Genomic DNA, 16293 nt, shown 5'->3' on the forward strand with positions numbered 1-16293 from the left:
GAGGGAAGTGTCAACACAAAACAAACCAATTGTGTCATTTAATGAGAAAGTTATCGGATATCAGCTATGATTGTATATAAGAAACAGAGGAGAGAAACAGCCGGTAGAGAGAACCGTTACTTTCGCTTTAGGAAATTAAAAACAATGGACTGTAAAAGAACACATGAAAATTACATGCCACATCCTCCATTCCTTACTTACAAAACTTGCATCGACTTCCCTGGGACCTGAGCAAAGCACAGGTAAGGACCACAGGATTTGGTTCTGGCTTACGCTGGAACCCAGGCTCTGGGAGGGGGAAAGGTCACAGATCCTGGCCTCCAGCCTGTGCCTGAACATCTACACCGCAGTTAAACAGGCCTTTAGCCTGAGCCCCACAAACTCAAGTCAGCTGGCATGGGCCAGCCATGGGTATTTAATTGCAGAATAGACGTACCCTTGTAGGCCCTGGTTCAGCAAATCATGTAAGCGTGTGCTTAACTTTATATGTCCTCTGCTGCGTTGGGGCCATGTCACTCACATGATACATAGATCACTACAATGTATATAATTTTACATGTTATCCCTGACAGCAAATATTAGAAAAATCATTGGGGGAGGGCAAATTGAAGTGTCCCTTTTCTCTGCCCCACCCTGCCCAATCAATGAAGCTTTTTGGAATTAATTAAAACAATGAGAATTAATAATAGTGTAGTGTAGCACAGACTGTATAAGGGCACCATAATCATATGCTACATATCACATCCTGCTGAAATGCCTGTTGGTGCAGCTATTACAGGTTCAGGTCAGTGTGCCTAGAGCTACGTATCCATGGGGCCAGAATTAAACGTGTCATTACTCTCCCAATCATCACAGTGCTGGGTTTCTGGAGTGAATGTATAAGAAATGTAGTATCCTAACAGGAGTTGTAGCTGGGATTATCATATTCAGTACAATTTGAAAAAATATCAAAATAAAGAACAGGGTCATGGATAAACTGAAAACCCAACCGTTACATCAACATTCTGATGGCCAGAGTTTGGAAACTGCACTAGAGGGAGAGTTGTTGGCAAAGAGAGGTGAGCAGTAAAGTAAATACCAAGTTATCAGTGGTAACTTTTTTCATTTTATTTTTTAGTCTGTAGCAATGAACCCTTTTCAAATGCCTGGTCCCAAGATGGAGCACACCTATGACTCTGAAGAAGCTGAAGATCTAAGCCGGGAAGATGTCTTTACAGAACTGAGGGCATGGAGAGAGCAGCATAACCAGTAAGAGTTTGGGGTGATTCCTAATAATATTACAATAAAGCAGGGACTCAGTGTTCCACCGCCGTAATAAGGTGAACTCTTCAGCCACCTGGTGGCAGTTTGGGGGAATTGCCTTTAATTTTGTAAATTTATATCTAGGCCTGCAGAGACAACACAGTGGAATCTATTTGCAAACTCCATGCTTAGTCGCCCTTTCTGCTGGAAACCGCATGGGAGGGACGAAGCAGGAGGAAATCTCTGGGGCATTGTCCATGTTGATCCTAGGGGAGGCCAAGATGTCCATGCTGGTTCTGGGTCTGTGAGCCCTCCCTCAGCCCACTTCCTGGCAACCTCCTTAAAGGGACCTCCCTATTGAGGGGGTGGGTGGGCAGAGGAAAATTAATACAACCTGGCAAAACTCCATAAAGCAGAAATGGAAAGGTGGACTCCTCCTTCCACAGCCACTACTTATGCCTACTCCTCCCTGAGCCCAGCAGCTACTTCCCATCCCCTCACCATGTGCAGATTCCAGACCTCTGGAGTGCCCTCTGTGTGGCTAGCGGCAAGTTGTGAAGTGTGTGTGGGATCAGTGGGAAATTGTTGCCCTGCAACTGGTTCTAGCAGTGTTCTCCATTAGACAGTAAAGGCAGGATTTGCAAAAGCAGTTGGCATTCACCTAACTAAATGGGAGTTTTCTCACTGACTTCAGTGTGCTTTGGATCAGGCCACTTTATAGACAAAATTCTTCTCTGGTGTGCATAGCAGTTCTCTGCCCCAGTATTCCATGCACAAAGGCAGAAAATAATATTGAGCTGCACTTCCTCCATGGATCTGAGGGGTGACTATTATCTTAGAGATAAAAATGCCTTTATTTTGACTCTGATGCTCTTCCTTGAAATCTGTCATGTTTCACTTGGCTAATTAAAGGTTGGCTGAATCTGAAACAATAAAAAACAGGCAGTTTAGGTACCTAATTCATAGCCCATTTTTGCATGTGAGATGTAAGCCAATCCAGGTGAATGTAAATCCACGTTACCTATATTTGTCTCTAAACAACAGCGACCCCACATGCATGTACAGTACTCAGAACAGTTCATGTGTACACTCCTCTAAGATAGCACAATGAGGGTCAGCTAAAACCGTAGAGCTTATCATTTGTCAGGTGTCTGCAAATCATTCAGATGGAGAAGGTCCCCCAGGTGCTGAAGATACACAGTGATGAGGAGGAGGATGAAGAATGCAGCATGAGTGACAGCTGTGAGGATGAGCTAAGAGAGACATATGATGAGGACCTAATTGAAAGGATTTCTCCAGATTCCTCCTGCCAGTCTCGTCTTTCCCAGTCCTCCTCAGGTACTGGTCTCACTTAGCCTTCTCACTTTCTAGGGAAGGGTTGACATGTATTACTTTTGTCTGTTTCTCCTCCAAGATTACACCTGTCACTTCTGTGGGAAAATCTGGAGGGCATGAATTGAGCTCCTCAGCCACTTTAAAACTCACCACTGAACCCCCGTGGCAGACATCCTCCTCGCATCGAAGGATAGCCGAAGAAAGAATGTAATCATTCATAGTTCCTCTCAGCTACATGAGAAGGAATACAGGAGATGCAATACCTGGGAGTGTGTTTTCTTGTCACCCAAGCAGTATAATAAATTGCATTCAGTTAGGACATATAAGGCTGTATGTCTCTCCCAGAGGTTTAGTGACACAGTTACTCAAAGGCCATTCTTTTGATTGTGTCCTTAGCCTAAATTCTGTACATCAGTCAATTAGGTACAGTTTAATCTTTTTATGGCCAGCAGCAAATGGATCTCTACTATATATAGAATCTTTCTAAGGATAAATATATACAACATTGCTGTGTCATGCATAGGGCTCTGTTTTCAGTTTTTATTTTATTTAATTTTTCTTAGGAATTTATCAGTTCTTCATCAAGTGCTTGCTCATATCCATTCCAATTAGGTGTGTATGTGCTGCGTGCACGTCCGTTGGAAGATTTTTACCCTAGCAACACTCGGTGGGTCGGCTGGGCGCCCCCTGGCATGGCGCCACTGTGGCACCGAATATATACCCCTGCTGACCCGTCTGCTTCTCAGTTCCTTCTTACCGCCCGTGTTGGTCGTTGGAACAGTGGAGCGCGGCTTAGCTGATCTCCACCTCCCTAGCTTTTCACTCATTCTAATACTTATTGTGTATATAGTTTATTCTCTATAGTTCTAGTTAATAGATTTTCGTAAACGTAGTTAGTGTATATAGTTCAGAGGGTCGGGGATTAGCCCTTTCCCTCACCTGGTGCCCAGGTCCATGTCTGGCTCACCAGATTTCAAACTGTGCTCGGCCTGCCGCCGGCCGATGCCCACGGGAGACCCTCACGACTCCTGCCTCAAGTGCTTGGGGGAATCCCACCTTGCAGACAAGTGCCAGATCTGCAAATCATTCAAGCTGCGGACGAAAAAGGAGCGGGACTTTCGCCTTAAGCAGCTCCTAATGGAGGCAGCCCTCACTCCTCCACCTTTGGCACCAGCTGCCGGACAGTCCGCGCCGGGGAGAAGTGCCTCATCGGCACCAGAGAGCGCCAGCACCGCAAAATCATCTCGGCACCAGCCGTCACTGGCCCAGAAACCGGCCCGGCACCGCTCCCTCTCCCCGCGTGCCAAAAAGCTCAAAGCTCCTGCGGCCCCACTATCTGCACCGCAGTCTGAGCAGCAATCTAAGTCGAGCCGCCCGGCACCAGTAACTGCCGCGGCACCGACAATCTCCGCACCGTTGATTCCGGCCATGCAAGAGCCGTCGAGTCCGGTGCATGACAGCTCCCCGGCACATGCCTCGGCAGAGCTTATTGTTCCCACTACGCCAGAGACATTTCCTACAGTGAGGGAACTGATTGAGTTAACGGAGCCCGCCCTGCCTCAACCCCCAGCACCGCTGGTGCGGGTCATTCAATCGACAGGCAAGCCTGCCATGGTAAGACCACCTTCCATCGGCACCACAGGCAGACAGCACTCAAGATCGAGGTCCCCCCAACGTTCTCGATCTTGTCACCGCTCCAGATCCAGGTACCGCTCACAGTCCTGGTACAGATCTCCTCCTCGGTACCGGTTGTACTCGCGGCACCACTCGAGATCCCGCTCACCGGACCGATACTCCAGGCACTGGTCCAGCTCCGGCACCGTTTGCACCACAGCTGCTCTCATCATAGGTCGTCAAGATCCCGGTCGACCTCCTGGCACCGCGCCGGTCGCAGGTCCCGATCACACTCTCGGTACCGGTACAGATCCTAGTACCGCTCTTCGGTGCGGCACGAAATACGGTACCCTAGAGATAGGGCTCATCCTCAAATGGTCTCCGCCCCGTCATGGCCATCGTGGCACGCGTCTGAGTCATTGCATGCTGATAGTGCTGCCTATGCCGATTCAGAGACACACACAGCTGTGTTTTCCATGAGGCTCAAGGTCCAGATCTGAGTTACTGCAGAGAATTCTTTTCTGAGTGCTGGCTGGTGAGTCTTGCCCACATGCTCAGGGTTTAGCTGATTGCCATATTTGGGGTCGGGAAGGAATTTTCCTCCAGGGCAGATTGACAGAGGCCCTGGACGTTTTTCGCCTTCCTCTGCAGTGTGGGGCATGGGTCACTTGCTGGTGGATTCTCTGCAGCTTGAGGTCTTCAAACCACAATTTGAAGACTTCAATAACTCAGACATAGGTTAGGGGTTTGTTATAGAAGTGGATGGGTAGGGTTCTGTGGCCTGCTTTGTGCAGGGGGTCGGACTAGATGATCACATTGGTCCCTTCTGACCCTAGAATCTGTGAGTCTATGAGTCAGACCAAAGTCCTCATCAGTGGTCCTTTTGGACGCCTTGGGCATATCACCAGGCCCAAGGCGAACCCACAGTACCATCACATTCCGCCCCGTCAGAACATCACGCACCGGAGGCCATTGTTAGACATCCCTCTCCAGCGGGTACAGATCAATCTCCTCAGGCACTGGACCCTGACATACCTCCTGACCAAGAGTCCCTACAGGAACCACTCGTACCAGGTCTGTCATCCTCCTCTTCACCTGACAAGGCAGTGGCCGGTACATCCTCATTGGGCCCACCCCCTATCGACCTCCGAGCTCACCAGGACCTTCTGAGGCGAGTCGCCTTAAATATCAATCTCCAGGTGGAGGACGTCCTGGAGGTTGAAGACCTGGTAATAGACATACTGTCAGCGGATGCCCCAACCCTTGTAGCTTTGCCATTTATCCGCTCCATCCAAGCCAAAGCGGACACAATTTGGCAATCTCCGGCGTCTATCCCTCCTACGGTCAGAGGGGTGGAAAGAAAGTACATGGTACCCTCCAAAGGGTACGAATACCTATATACCCACCCTCCTCCTTGCTCCCTTCTGGTTCAATCCGTCAATGAGCGAGAGCGCCGTGGCCAGCAAGCCCCTGCCCCAAAATCGAGGGAGGCTAGACGGATGGACCTGTTGGGACGTAAAGTCTACTCTGCAGGGGGCCTCCAACTTAGGGTGGCGAACCAACAGGCCCTGCTCAGTAGATATAATTATAACACCTGGCAGTCAGTGGGTAAGTTCACTGAACTGGTCCCACAAGACTCCCGCCAGGAATTCCAAGCCCTTCTGGAGGAAGGAAAGAAAGTGGCACGGACTTCCCTGCAGGCATCTCTCGACGCTGCCGATTCGGCAGCCAGAACCGTGGCCTCGGGAATCACGATGAGGAGGATCTCGTGGCTGCAAGTGTCAGGTCTACCTCCTGAACTGCAACACACCATCCAGGACCTGCCGTTTGAAGGCCAGGGCCTTTTCTCCCAGAAAACAGACCCTAGGCTACAGAGTCTTAAGGACAATCGGGTGATCATGCGTTTCCTTGGGATGCATACCCCACAAACCCAATGAAGGTCTTTCCGTAGCCAGCCTCAGTGCCCTTACCCCCTGCCCAGACTGCTACAAGACTTTGGCAGAAGGTATGGTCGCGGGAAACGCAGACGGCAATCTGGGTCCCCAGGTGGCCACAATACCGGTCCCGCCAAACCAGTGCCGGGTCCGAAAGCGAACTTTTGAAGGTGTGCCCGAGAGCAGAGCACCAGTCCTTCCCCAAGATCCCCTTCAGTTTTCCAACCGCCTTGCCTCCTTCCTCCCTGCGTGGTCCCAATTAACCTCGGATCATTGGGTCCTACGCACGGTGGAATTTGGATACCGCCTCCAATTTATTTCACCCCCACCTTCTCACCCTCCCCGTCCCTCTTCAGGGACCCCTCTCATAAGCAATTCCTCTGGCAAGAGGTTTGTACGCTCCTCTCGATTGGAGCTATAGAGGAGGTACCGGAGGAATTAAGGGGCAGGGGATTTTACTCCCGATATTTCCTAATCCCCAAATCAAAAGGAGGTCTTTCACCCAACCTGGACCTGCGAGGACTCAACATGTTTTTAAAGAAGTTGAAGTTCCGCATGGTATCCCTGGGGACCATTATCCCATCCTTGGATCCCGCAGGCTGGTACGCTGCTCTCGACATGAAGGATGCATATTTCCACATCGCTATTTATCCCCTGCACAGACGGTACCTACGGTTTATGGTGCACCGCCAACATTTTCAATTTGCAGTCCTTCCGTTTGGCCTCTCTACAGCCCCTCGCGTCTTTACAAAGTGCATGGTGGTAGTGGCCGCCTTCCTCCGTCATCGGCAAATACATGTGTTTCCTTACCTAGACGACTGGCTTATTCGAGGGACCTCCGAGGCCCAGGTCAACAGGCACGTAGCCATCATCACGGACCTATTCGAGAGACTGGGCCTGATGATCAATCTAGAGAAGTCTACTCTAGTGCCCACTCAAAGAATAGAATTCATTGGGGCCATTCTAGACTCCAAACTCGCAAAAGCCTGCCTGCCACTGCCCCAGTTTCAGGCACTAGTCTCAGTTATAAAAAGCCTCCAAACCTTTCCGACGACCTCGGCTCGCACCTATCTGAGCCTCCTCGGTCACATGGCCACATGTACTTTTGTAACCAAGCACGCCAAACTACGCATGCGTCCCCTTCAAACCTGGCTCGCCTCAGTGTACCCTCCAGGCAGAGATACCATAGACATGGTGGTCACCATTCCTCAGAGCATCTTAGACTCCCTCAACTGGTGGCTAACACCCTCCCTGGTTTGTGCAGGACTGCCATTCCATCCAAGGCAGCCCTCAGTGTCCCTAATGACGAATGCGTCGTATCTCGGCTGGGGGGCTCATCTAGACCATCGTCGCACGCAAGGCCTCTGGTCATCTCAAGCGGCCTTGCACATAAACGTCCGGGAGCTGAGAGCAGTCCGCCTGGCGTGCCAGACATTCCTACAACATCTGCAAGGTCGTTGTGTTTCAGTGCTTACCGACAACACAACGGCCATGAACTACATAAACAAGCAGGGAGGGACTCGATCCTCCCCCCTTTGTCAGGAGGCGATCCAAATGTGGGAATTTTGCATAGCCCACTCGATAGACCTTGTAGCATCGTTCCTCCCAGGGGTCCGGAACACTCTGGCAGACCATCTCAGCAGATCTTTTCGGTCTCACGAGTGGTCGCTTCGCCCGGACATTCTACATTCCATCTTCCAGAAGTGGGGCTTTCCCCACATAGACCTCTTCGCTTCCCGCGACAACAGGAAGTGCCAGAAGTTCTGCTCCTTCCAAGATCTCAGCCCGGGCTCTATATCGGACGCCTTCCTAATCTCATGGAAGAACCAGCTGCTGTACGCCTTTCCACCCTTCCCACTGGTGCACAGGGTTCTCTTAAAGCTCCGCAGGGACAGGACTCGCCTGATCCTGATCGCCCCTGCGTGGCCCCAACAACACTGGTACACCACGTTGCTGGACCACTCGATAACCAACCCGATCCTTCTGTCCCCTCATCAGGATCTTATAATGCAGGACTATGGCAGGCTTCACCACCCAGACCTGCAATCCCTCCATCTCACAGCGTGGCTCCTGCATGGTTAACCCAGTCGGAGTTACGCTGCTCTGCCCCAGTGCAAGAAGTACTCCTGGGTAGCAGAAAACCTTCCACCCGGTTTACATACTTGGCCAAGTGGAAGCGATTTTCTTGCTGGTGTCGAACACTGAATGTAACACCCACGGAGGTTCCCATTCCCACTATATTGGACTACCTCTGGTATCTTAAACAGCAAGGCCTCGCTATCTCATCACTGCGAGTGCACTTGGCAGCTATTTCTACTTTCCACCCAGGAGAAGGTACTCATTCCATCTTCTCCCGCCCTATGGTCTCGAGGTTCCTCAAAGGTTTGCAGCATCTATACCCCCTAGTACAACGCCCCGCCCCTTCCTGGGACCTCAACTTGGTCCTGACGAGACTTACGACTCCTCCATTCGAGCCATTGGCGACCTGCTCTCTCCTATATTTGTCATGGAAAACAGCCTTCCTTGAGGCCATCACATCGGCTAGGAGAGTCTCTGAGCTTCGGGCTCTGATGGTGGACCCCACCTTACACGGTGTTCCACAAAGACAAGGTGCAGTTACGTCCACATCCAGCATTCCTCCCTAAAGTAGTCTCGGCCTTCCATCTCAACCAGGACATATTCCTCCCGGTCTTCTTTCCTAAACCGCGTAGATCTCGTAGAGAGCAGCAGTTGCATTCCCTCGACGTCCGCAGGGCGCTCACCTTCTACATTGATGGAACGAGACCCTTCCGCAAAACGCCCCAACTTTTTGTGGCAGTGCCAGATTGGATGAAAGGCCTACCCGTCTCTTCTCAGAGAATTCCTCATGGGTAACGGCGTGCATCCGTACTTGCTATGATCTAGCTCGTCTCTCCGGGTCATATTACCGCTCATTCTACCAGGGCTCAGGCCTTGTCGGCCGCCTTCCTAGCTCGAATACCTATCCAGGAGATATGTCGAGCAGCTACGTGGTCTTCAGTACACACCTTCACTTCCCATTATGCCCTGGTGCAACAATCCAGAGAGGACACAGCCTTCAGCTCAGCGGTTCTACATTCTGCAGTATCTCTCTCCGACCCCACTGTCTAGGTAAGGCTTGGGATTCACCTAATTGGAATGGATATGAGCAAGCACTCGAAGAAGAAAAGACGGTTACTCACCTATGTAACTGTTTTTCTTCAAGATGTGTTGCTCATATCCATTCCAAAACCCGCCCTCCTTCCCCACTGTTGGAGTAGCCGGCAACAAGGAACTGAGGAGCGGACAGGTCGGCGGGTATATATTCGGTGCCATAGCGGCGCCACGCCAGGGGGCGCCCAGCCGACCCACCGAGTGTTGCTAGGGTAAAAATCTTGCGATGGACGTGCACGCGGCGCGCACACACCTAATTGGAATGGATATGAGCAACACATCTCGAAGAACAACAGTTATAAAGGTGAGTAACTGTCTTTTTTTATTACCACAACAACAAAAATAGGTAAAAATCAGTGCAAAAAACTATTAATATTTTTCTGGGTAAATATTTGGGTTCATTTTGGTGGATGGAAAGATGGAAAAAAGTATTCAGTAGATAAATGCTTTGAATTTCGTTCATCAGTGTGGTTTGCTGCAGAACTAAAAGAGAACTCAAAACACAATGCCACCTGTGAGTTTAAGAAAACAATATAATCTCTAATCCCCAAATAAAACTTTTGATTTGAATAAACAGTTTACTGTTGTGGACTTAGAACTATTAGCCTATAAATATTTTCATTTACTAATTGGGCCACATCATTTGCAGCACATACACTTAACTTCATCCTTTTCTCCTGTTTTTGTTTTTTGAACACTTTTGAATACTTCCTTGTTTCTGAAACATATTTTGATACAGATTTTAGGTTTCTTCCCATTTTAGTGTGTCAGATCTTTAAACCGTTATCTGCTAACAGCTTGAAATGTGTATGTGGTGGGCGTGAGATTCATCAATACGTTCAGATGTGCACACACCTCAGAGCTTGTGTACGTGCCTGTTTGTTTGTAGACTAGACTAATACATCGCCTTATTTCAACAGGCAACTTTGTATATACACACAGACTAATGAACTCTCGTAATACATATATCTCATGCAATGTATTGTATTTTCCTAATAAAACAAGTTATTTTTATATATTTGAATGATACAAAAGTAGGGTGGAAATCAGAAAAAAACAGAATGATACTTTTTATAAAACCTGGGAATTTTTTAGTAAAAATTGGTTTAAACTGAAAACGAAGGAGCTTGGTCATAGATCATTATCAGGATTCTTCTCCTTCCATGTGTGTTACAGCTGGGGATCATATGAGCTGAACTATAAATGGTAAAAAGAATATACGAAAACATTCTTAACATTTAGGTGCTTTCCCTTATTCTAATGCTAACATGAGAGTCGTGTTTGCACTTCTGAGTTTGGTAAAAGTCAGTATCCCTTGATCTTCAATTTTCTTGTGCCTTAAACATCAGTGAGTTGGGATGCACTCCTCTGAAATGCTCAGAGGTCTCCAATCTTATTGGAAGTAACAGGAGTTGAGGGGACTCATCACTTGATCCACTGCCAATTGAAGTGAAAAGCAGTCTTTCCAGTGACACCAATAATCATGGAATTGGCCCATTAAGAGTTAGGTGAACTAGTCATGCCAGGAAATCAGTGTGCTTCCTTGTTATGTTTCAGATTCATCACATGCCCAAGAAAGTGTGTTGCCCGCTAGTCTGAATCGTTCTCTGGTACCTTCTCCTCCAAAGTGCCCCTCACCTGCATCCATACAGGGTGTTGCAGCTAGACCCTCAAAAGTGAGAGACATCAGGGTCAGACGTCTGAAAGTGCCAAACCAGAAAGAAGCAGCTCAACTGAAGGAATATCCCCAATCAAGAGTTAGCACAGAAATCGCAGCCCAGTTTGTGGGTGAAGAGATTGCTATTCTGAGTCTGCACAGCACACTTGCTGCATGTGAGGCATCACCACTGAGAGCTGAAGGGAGGTATTGGACCAGCGAGAGTGTTGGCAGGCAAACCAGGAGGCCTATTTCAGGACCAGCAGCTGTTGGATCAACAAGTGTCAGGTATGCTCGCTAGTTAGGTGACTTTTCTATGGCATTCTGGTAAGCATAGAAGGGACTTCACTGGGGGAGAAAAGGTGCAGCCTTGTTGACTCTGATGTATATTACACCACAGAGTACAAACTCTTGGCTAGATGGTATCTACCATATACTCTGTAGAAAGCACGGCTTGGTATCTTGGTGACCTATGCATCATTTAGTCCTTCCAAAACTAAACTAGTACAATCTTACATTACTCATACCTTGGTTACTTCTAACATTCAGTCTCGAGATTAGTCACATCAGAGACACATTTTTTCCTTGAAATTTACAGTAATTCGCTTTAAAAGAAAGTTCAGGGGAAAAGGCCTTTCTAAAAATAAAAGAGGGTGTAAAGTAGATAGGTGTCATGTAAACCAAAGCTGGTTGTGATTGGACCCTTCTATTGCAATATCAGCACCTTATTTCTCAAAATGTGGAAATTTTGATTTCCAGGTAACATAATAGTTGTGGTATAGTATCAACACAGGAGCTGTCCCTTGTACTATTTGTTCGGGTCACTCCAAATGAGAGTGAGCTACTTTCTAAAGCAGAGAAAAGTTTTACTCTGCAATCTAGCTCTTCAGTTACCTGCATGCTACTCCATGTTCCAGCCATACCCAGGTAAAAGACATCTGCTGTGCGGCAAGGTAGGATTCCTGCCCACGAAATGCTCGTGGACAATGATGACACAGCAGATATGAGGGGGGCCAGCAGTGAAAGAGTTAAAAATAACCCAAAAAAACAAAGACCCAGTGAATTACATTTTCATATTATGTCCTGATTCGTCTTCTCAGGAGAGAAGTTCAATATCAGCCTTTCTATCAGTCCTTCATCCATATGGAGACTCTGCACATCTGCAGAAATTGGCGAGCAGTCTAGTATTCTCAAAACTGACTGAAGTAGCAGTGTGGACTCCTCAGAGAGTCCTGTTGTGCCAACCTTCCTGTTGTGCCCAGTGCTGGAAGTTCTTGGTGCAGTTCTCAGGTGAATCCAGGGGGCTCACTCAGTTCTCCATAACAACTTGTGCCATCTCACAGTAGCAATTTTTTCTTCCCTTCAGAGCCACTGTGGACAGAAGTCCCCCCAAAGTGATCAACCATCACCAGCCAGTTGTCTGCTCATCCACAAAACCCCCAGAGAGGTTTGCGCTGAGGAATGTGGTCCGTCCTCTGACTGCCAAGGCTGCCCTGCAGAGCTTGCCAAGCAGGCCCAGTGTCTCAACAGCTACTCAGAGCAAGATGCCAAAGTCATAGAAAATACCCCAAGTAGCCGTGTATGTTGGAGCCGAGTCGGACAAGCCCACAGTGCTCAGTTGGAGTTTGTGTTCCCCACACTTAGCACCAGCAGCGCTGATGCTGTGTTCTGACTTCTTATGAGAGCCGAATACGTTGATGGAGCTGCACAAGCAGAGCTGTTTGAACTAACAGCTTGATTGGTCTCAGTTAAAGCTACAGCTGGTCAGAAATGCTTGCTTGAAAAAGCACCTTCTAATCAACTCAACAGTTGATCAACCTCATTAAATAAAAAGCAGCTATTTGTATAGTCTTTGTGTGCTGAAAGGGACAAGACTTGGCACACTTGGCTTCTCTGCATTAATCCCCAGCTATGTTACTAGGGAGCCTGCAGTGATGCCCCCCAGGAAAGGGAAAGTTTGCAGTCCCCTAGACTCTGTGCTTGGCAGCGGGCACCTGAGGGCCCTCAATTTTCCCTCTTGCATTCAGCCCGCAAATACTCATGCACGTGTCCATCTGCTGTCAGCTAAACAGACTCATTGCGTATGCTCCTTGGATCCTATATGTTCAACACACAAGTGAAACAACTGAAAGTGGAGGGGGGATTGCTGCAAAGACCAGTTTAAAATGATTGTATTGCAGATGAGTGTGCGTGTTCCCTACTTACCTGGGGGGATAGCAGAAGTCCAACATGCAGGAAGTCTGTCTGATTTTAGCACTAATTTCCATTCTCCCATTGACATTTAGCATTTTGATCTGTTTCTAAGCTTTCATTGTTCCCCTCAGCTCTATGGCTAAGGGAAGGAATACTGAAGATGCAACTCATTGGAACATCAGTGTGTCAGTCTGCCGTGTCTCTGCTCTGAAGGAACTCTCAGCACTTCCCCAGGACTGCTGTTCTATGACTAGACATCCCAGGTCTGAATTTCACCCAGCGACCTTTGTAAATAAGTTTCATTGGGTCCAGCTGGCTCCCTAGAAAACTCTGTCACCCTGACATTTCAGAGCAAATGAGTGACGAGCAAACAGACATGCAGAATCAAACATTCCCTGATTATTCTTTCAGAGCAGTTACATTTTCCAAATGCATGTGACTTAATTATTTTAAGTGCTTCATCAGCAACAATGAAGTGGGTAGGGAAGGAGCAGTTCTTGTTTTCCATAGGGTATACATTCTATGCTGGGGTAAGATTTAAAGCACTATGAGCTGATCTAAATGATTGCACACTGTGATATAGGTAAGAATGACTGTGGTGTATGCTCTGAGCAATGTCAGGTGTTCTCAAACCAAGCATCAGAAAATCTTTTTTTTTTCTACCTTCAAATTAATATGTTGCAGATATTTTCTGGGAAACAGTTTATAATACATTAAATTATGCAATTATCCCTTGCATAATTTGTTGCCTTTACCTCACTGCTAATATAAACAAAAGGAATAGGATGTACCATAGAGCCCAAATCCTTCAACTTGGTCCCACTGCTCTGATACCCATTCCCCTTACAAAATAGTTGGAGGAGAAGCCAAGTTCACATTCTCTCAGTGGGCATAAGAAAGAATCATCAATCAGATACAATAAGTATTGAGTGACAAGCGGTTCCCCAAAATCATATGAGTGTTGGAGGGATTCCTAGTCAGTCATTGCCCAACAAAGTGCTTGTGTAGTTAAACTGGCATCTAAAATTGACTCTGTGCCAGTGTCGCTGACCCATGAACAAAATAAATGGACAGTGTGGCTCAATCGGATAGAAGAGAGAAGAATGTTAGGGCCTGATTTTCAGAAGTGCTGAGCACCCACACTCCTGGGTGAAGTCAGTAGGAGTTGCGGATGCTCAACACTTGTGAAAATGAGGCCCTGCTTATAAAAACTATTGTAAAAGTGAGTGGTATTTAGGACCACCTGCTCCAAATGGCCCCTAGCTACGCTCTCAATTCCTGCTTGTGACTTTGTATGTGCAGAATCCTACATTCTCATGCATAAATGGGGTTTGGGCTTGCAAATCAGGCAACTGGGTTTGTCTGCCTGATCTGCACACAAACGGCACAGATTCAGAAGCCACTTCTGCAAATGGCTATGGGATTTTTTCCAGGAAAACACAGGCTTGGTTCTGTACTTTTATCGTGCAAGGGGCCTCTCCACTGTATTCCTGTGGTGGGGGACAGGGAGAAATGATCACTAATGTTTTTGTCTATGGACTGGTAAGTTAACAAGGAGCATTGTACAGGAGTAGAGTAAGAGACATTTGGGAAGTGCCTTCGTGGGCTTAGTGGTAGCAATCCCTTCCATTTCTGATCTTTGTCATCATTCATCTCAGTTATCCAGACCTTCTCTCCTGCCCCAGTAATTCTGCTGTCGTCAGATGAGGAACACATCACCAGCAGACCTTACTCTCAGCCTTCACCATGGGCCTCCTGACTGGAAGAGTGGGAACTGGAGCCACCAAAGGCCGCTCCACAATGATCTTTCCTACAGTGTTATGACTTTGCTCTTTGTGGAGTTCTCAAGTGATAAATAACAGCCTTGTGGGTAGCACATCCTCTCAAAACAGCCACCCCCCCATTACTGAGTCTTCTCCCCTTGCTGAAATAAGCCAAGTGGCACCACATTCACTGGAGCAGCATGGCATGTATTTAAGAACCCGTGCAAGTTTCCTGTGTCACCTATTAATCAGTGCATCATCTAGCAGGGCAGTATCTCCTAAGCTGCATGTCAGTAGTGGTAGGTAGGTAAGTCATGTGCTTGAAGCCGTATTTAGATCGAGCACTCTTCTGTCCTGTCAGCGCCACCGTAGGAATTGTTGTATCCAGAGCTGTCTTGAAGACCTAAAAAGTGAAGGTATCATATGTAATAGGCATGTTATAGCAGATGGGGAGTGCCACTGGGTACCTGGCTGGTGTTTGCCTTTCAAGCTCTAGTGAACACTATGGAGTTCATCCATGTCTAATGTTCTCTAATGGGAGGGATTCTTTTATTCCCAGGAGCCTTAGGGTTTCCCCCCCTACTCTGAAATTCAGGACCTAGTCCATTGTGATGGGTCTGTCTGCAGCTTGAAAGCTGCTCTTAGAGGACAATGACAGGAGTATGAATTTACTACGGGCCTTACTATGTCACATTGCTGCATCACGATGATGCATCTGCTCAAATACTGCTGTGATAGAGGCTCATGATGCATCATGGCACGAGGACAGATTGTCCCACACGGACACACCAGGAGGTGCTCCAAACATCCACGATCCAGCACTCTGATGGCACAGAGTCATTATTTTAACTTTGGGGACACACACAGACAAGTGGTTGCCCATCTTCCCTGTGCTTCCCTTTTCTCAGCCTGCTGCTACAGTCACCTTACAGGAGAGTGAGGGTCAGGAGCAAACCCTCTGGAGTGTTGAAGAGGGGGATTGTGCTTCACAGGGGTGACATACTTAGTCTGACTGGACTCACGAATGGCTACGCTCCCAGTCACTGTCACAGGAGACAAGTGAACTATTCTCCCACTCTCCCATAAATAACACCCAGCTTCCATACATTGGTTTGCAGTTGCAGATCTCAAAGTACTTTACAAAGGAGGGTGAGCATTGTTATCCCCATTTTACAGATGGGGAAACTGAGGTAGGTGACGTGACTTACCCAAAGTCTCACAGCAAACCAGTGGCAGAGCTGCTGACTCCCAGGGGCCCACGCTGCCTCCTTCCATATGTGGCATAGTTAACTTTTTCACTCCCTGGGAAAATGCTAAGTTCTAGAACGGGGTAAGGGGAGCTCAGATGACAGCAGAGCCAATTAATAGTTGTTGGGGCTTAGTG

General features: G+C 47.9%; 2 protein-coding genes across 6 annotated transcripts in view; one reads left to right on the top strand and one right to left on the bottom strand.

Annotated features, from left to right (window-relative positions):
• The window catches only part of LRRC56 (leucine rich repeat containing 56), a 119708-nt gene extending 105849 nt beyond the window's left edge, over window positions 1-13859 (top strand). For 4 of the 5 annotated variants that reach the window (XM_050952863.1, XM_050952864.1, XM_050952862.1 and 1 more), the window contains 4 exons: window positions 1118-1248; window positions 2390-2580; window positions 10854-11241; window positions 12320-13859. In XM_050952863.1, coding sequence (XP_050808820.1) covers window positions 1118-1248; window positions 2390-2580; window positions 10854-11241; window positions 12320-12512 — 903 coding nt within the window. In that variant the 3' untranslated portion in view covers window positions 12513-13859. The remainder of the gene's footprint in view (window positions 1-1117; window positions 1249-2389; window positions 2581-10853; window positions 11242-12319) is intronic. The other variant, XM_050952865.1, reaches the window with a different exon arrangement.
• Window positions 13860-15138: 1279 nt separating this feature from the next.
• LMNTD2 (lamin tail domain containing 2) overlaps window positions 15139-16293 on the bottom strand; it is a 45858-nt gene continuing 44703 nt past the window's right edge. Inside the window, 1 exon segment of the mRNA XM_050955968.1 lies at window positions 15139-15312. Coding sequence (XP_050811925.1) covers window positions 15166-15312 — 147 coding nt within the window. The 3' untranslated portion in view covers window positions 15139-15165.

Source organism: Gopherus flavomarginatus, chromosome 5, assembly GCF_025201925.1.
Source record: "Gopherus flavomarginatus isolate rGopFla2 chromosome 5, rGopFla2.mat.asm, whole genome shotgun sequence".
In the NCBI taxonomy this organism is placed as follows: domain Eukaryota; kingdom Metazoa; phylum Chordata; order Testudines; family Testudinidae; genus Gopherus; species Gopherus flavomarginatus.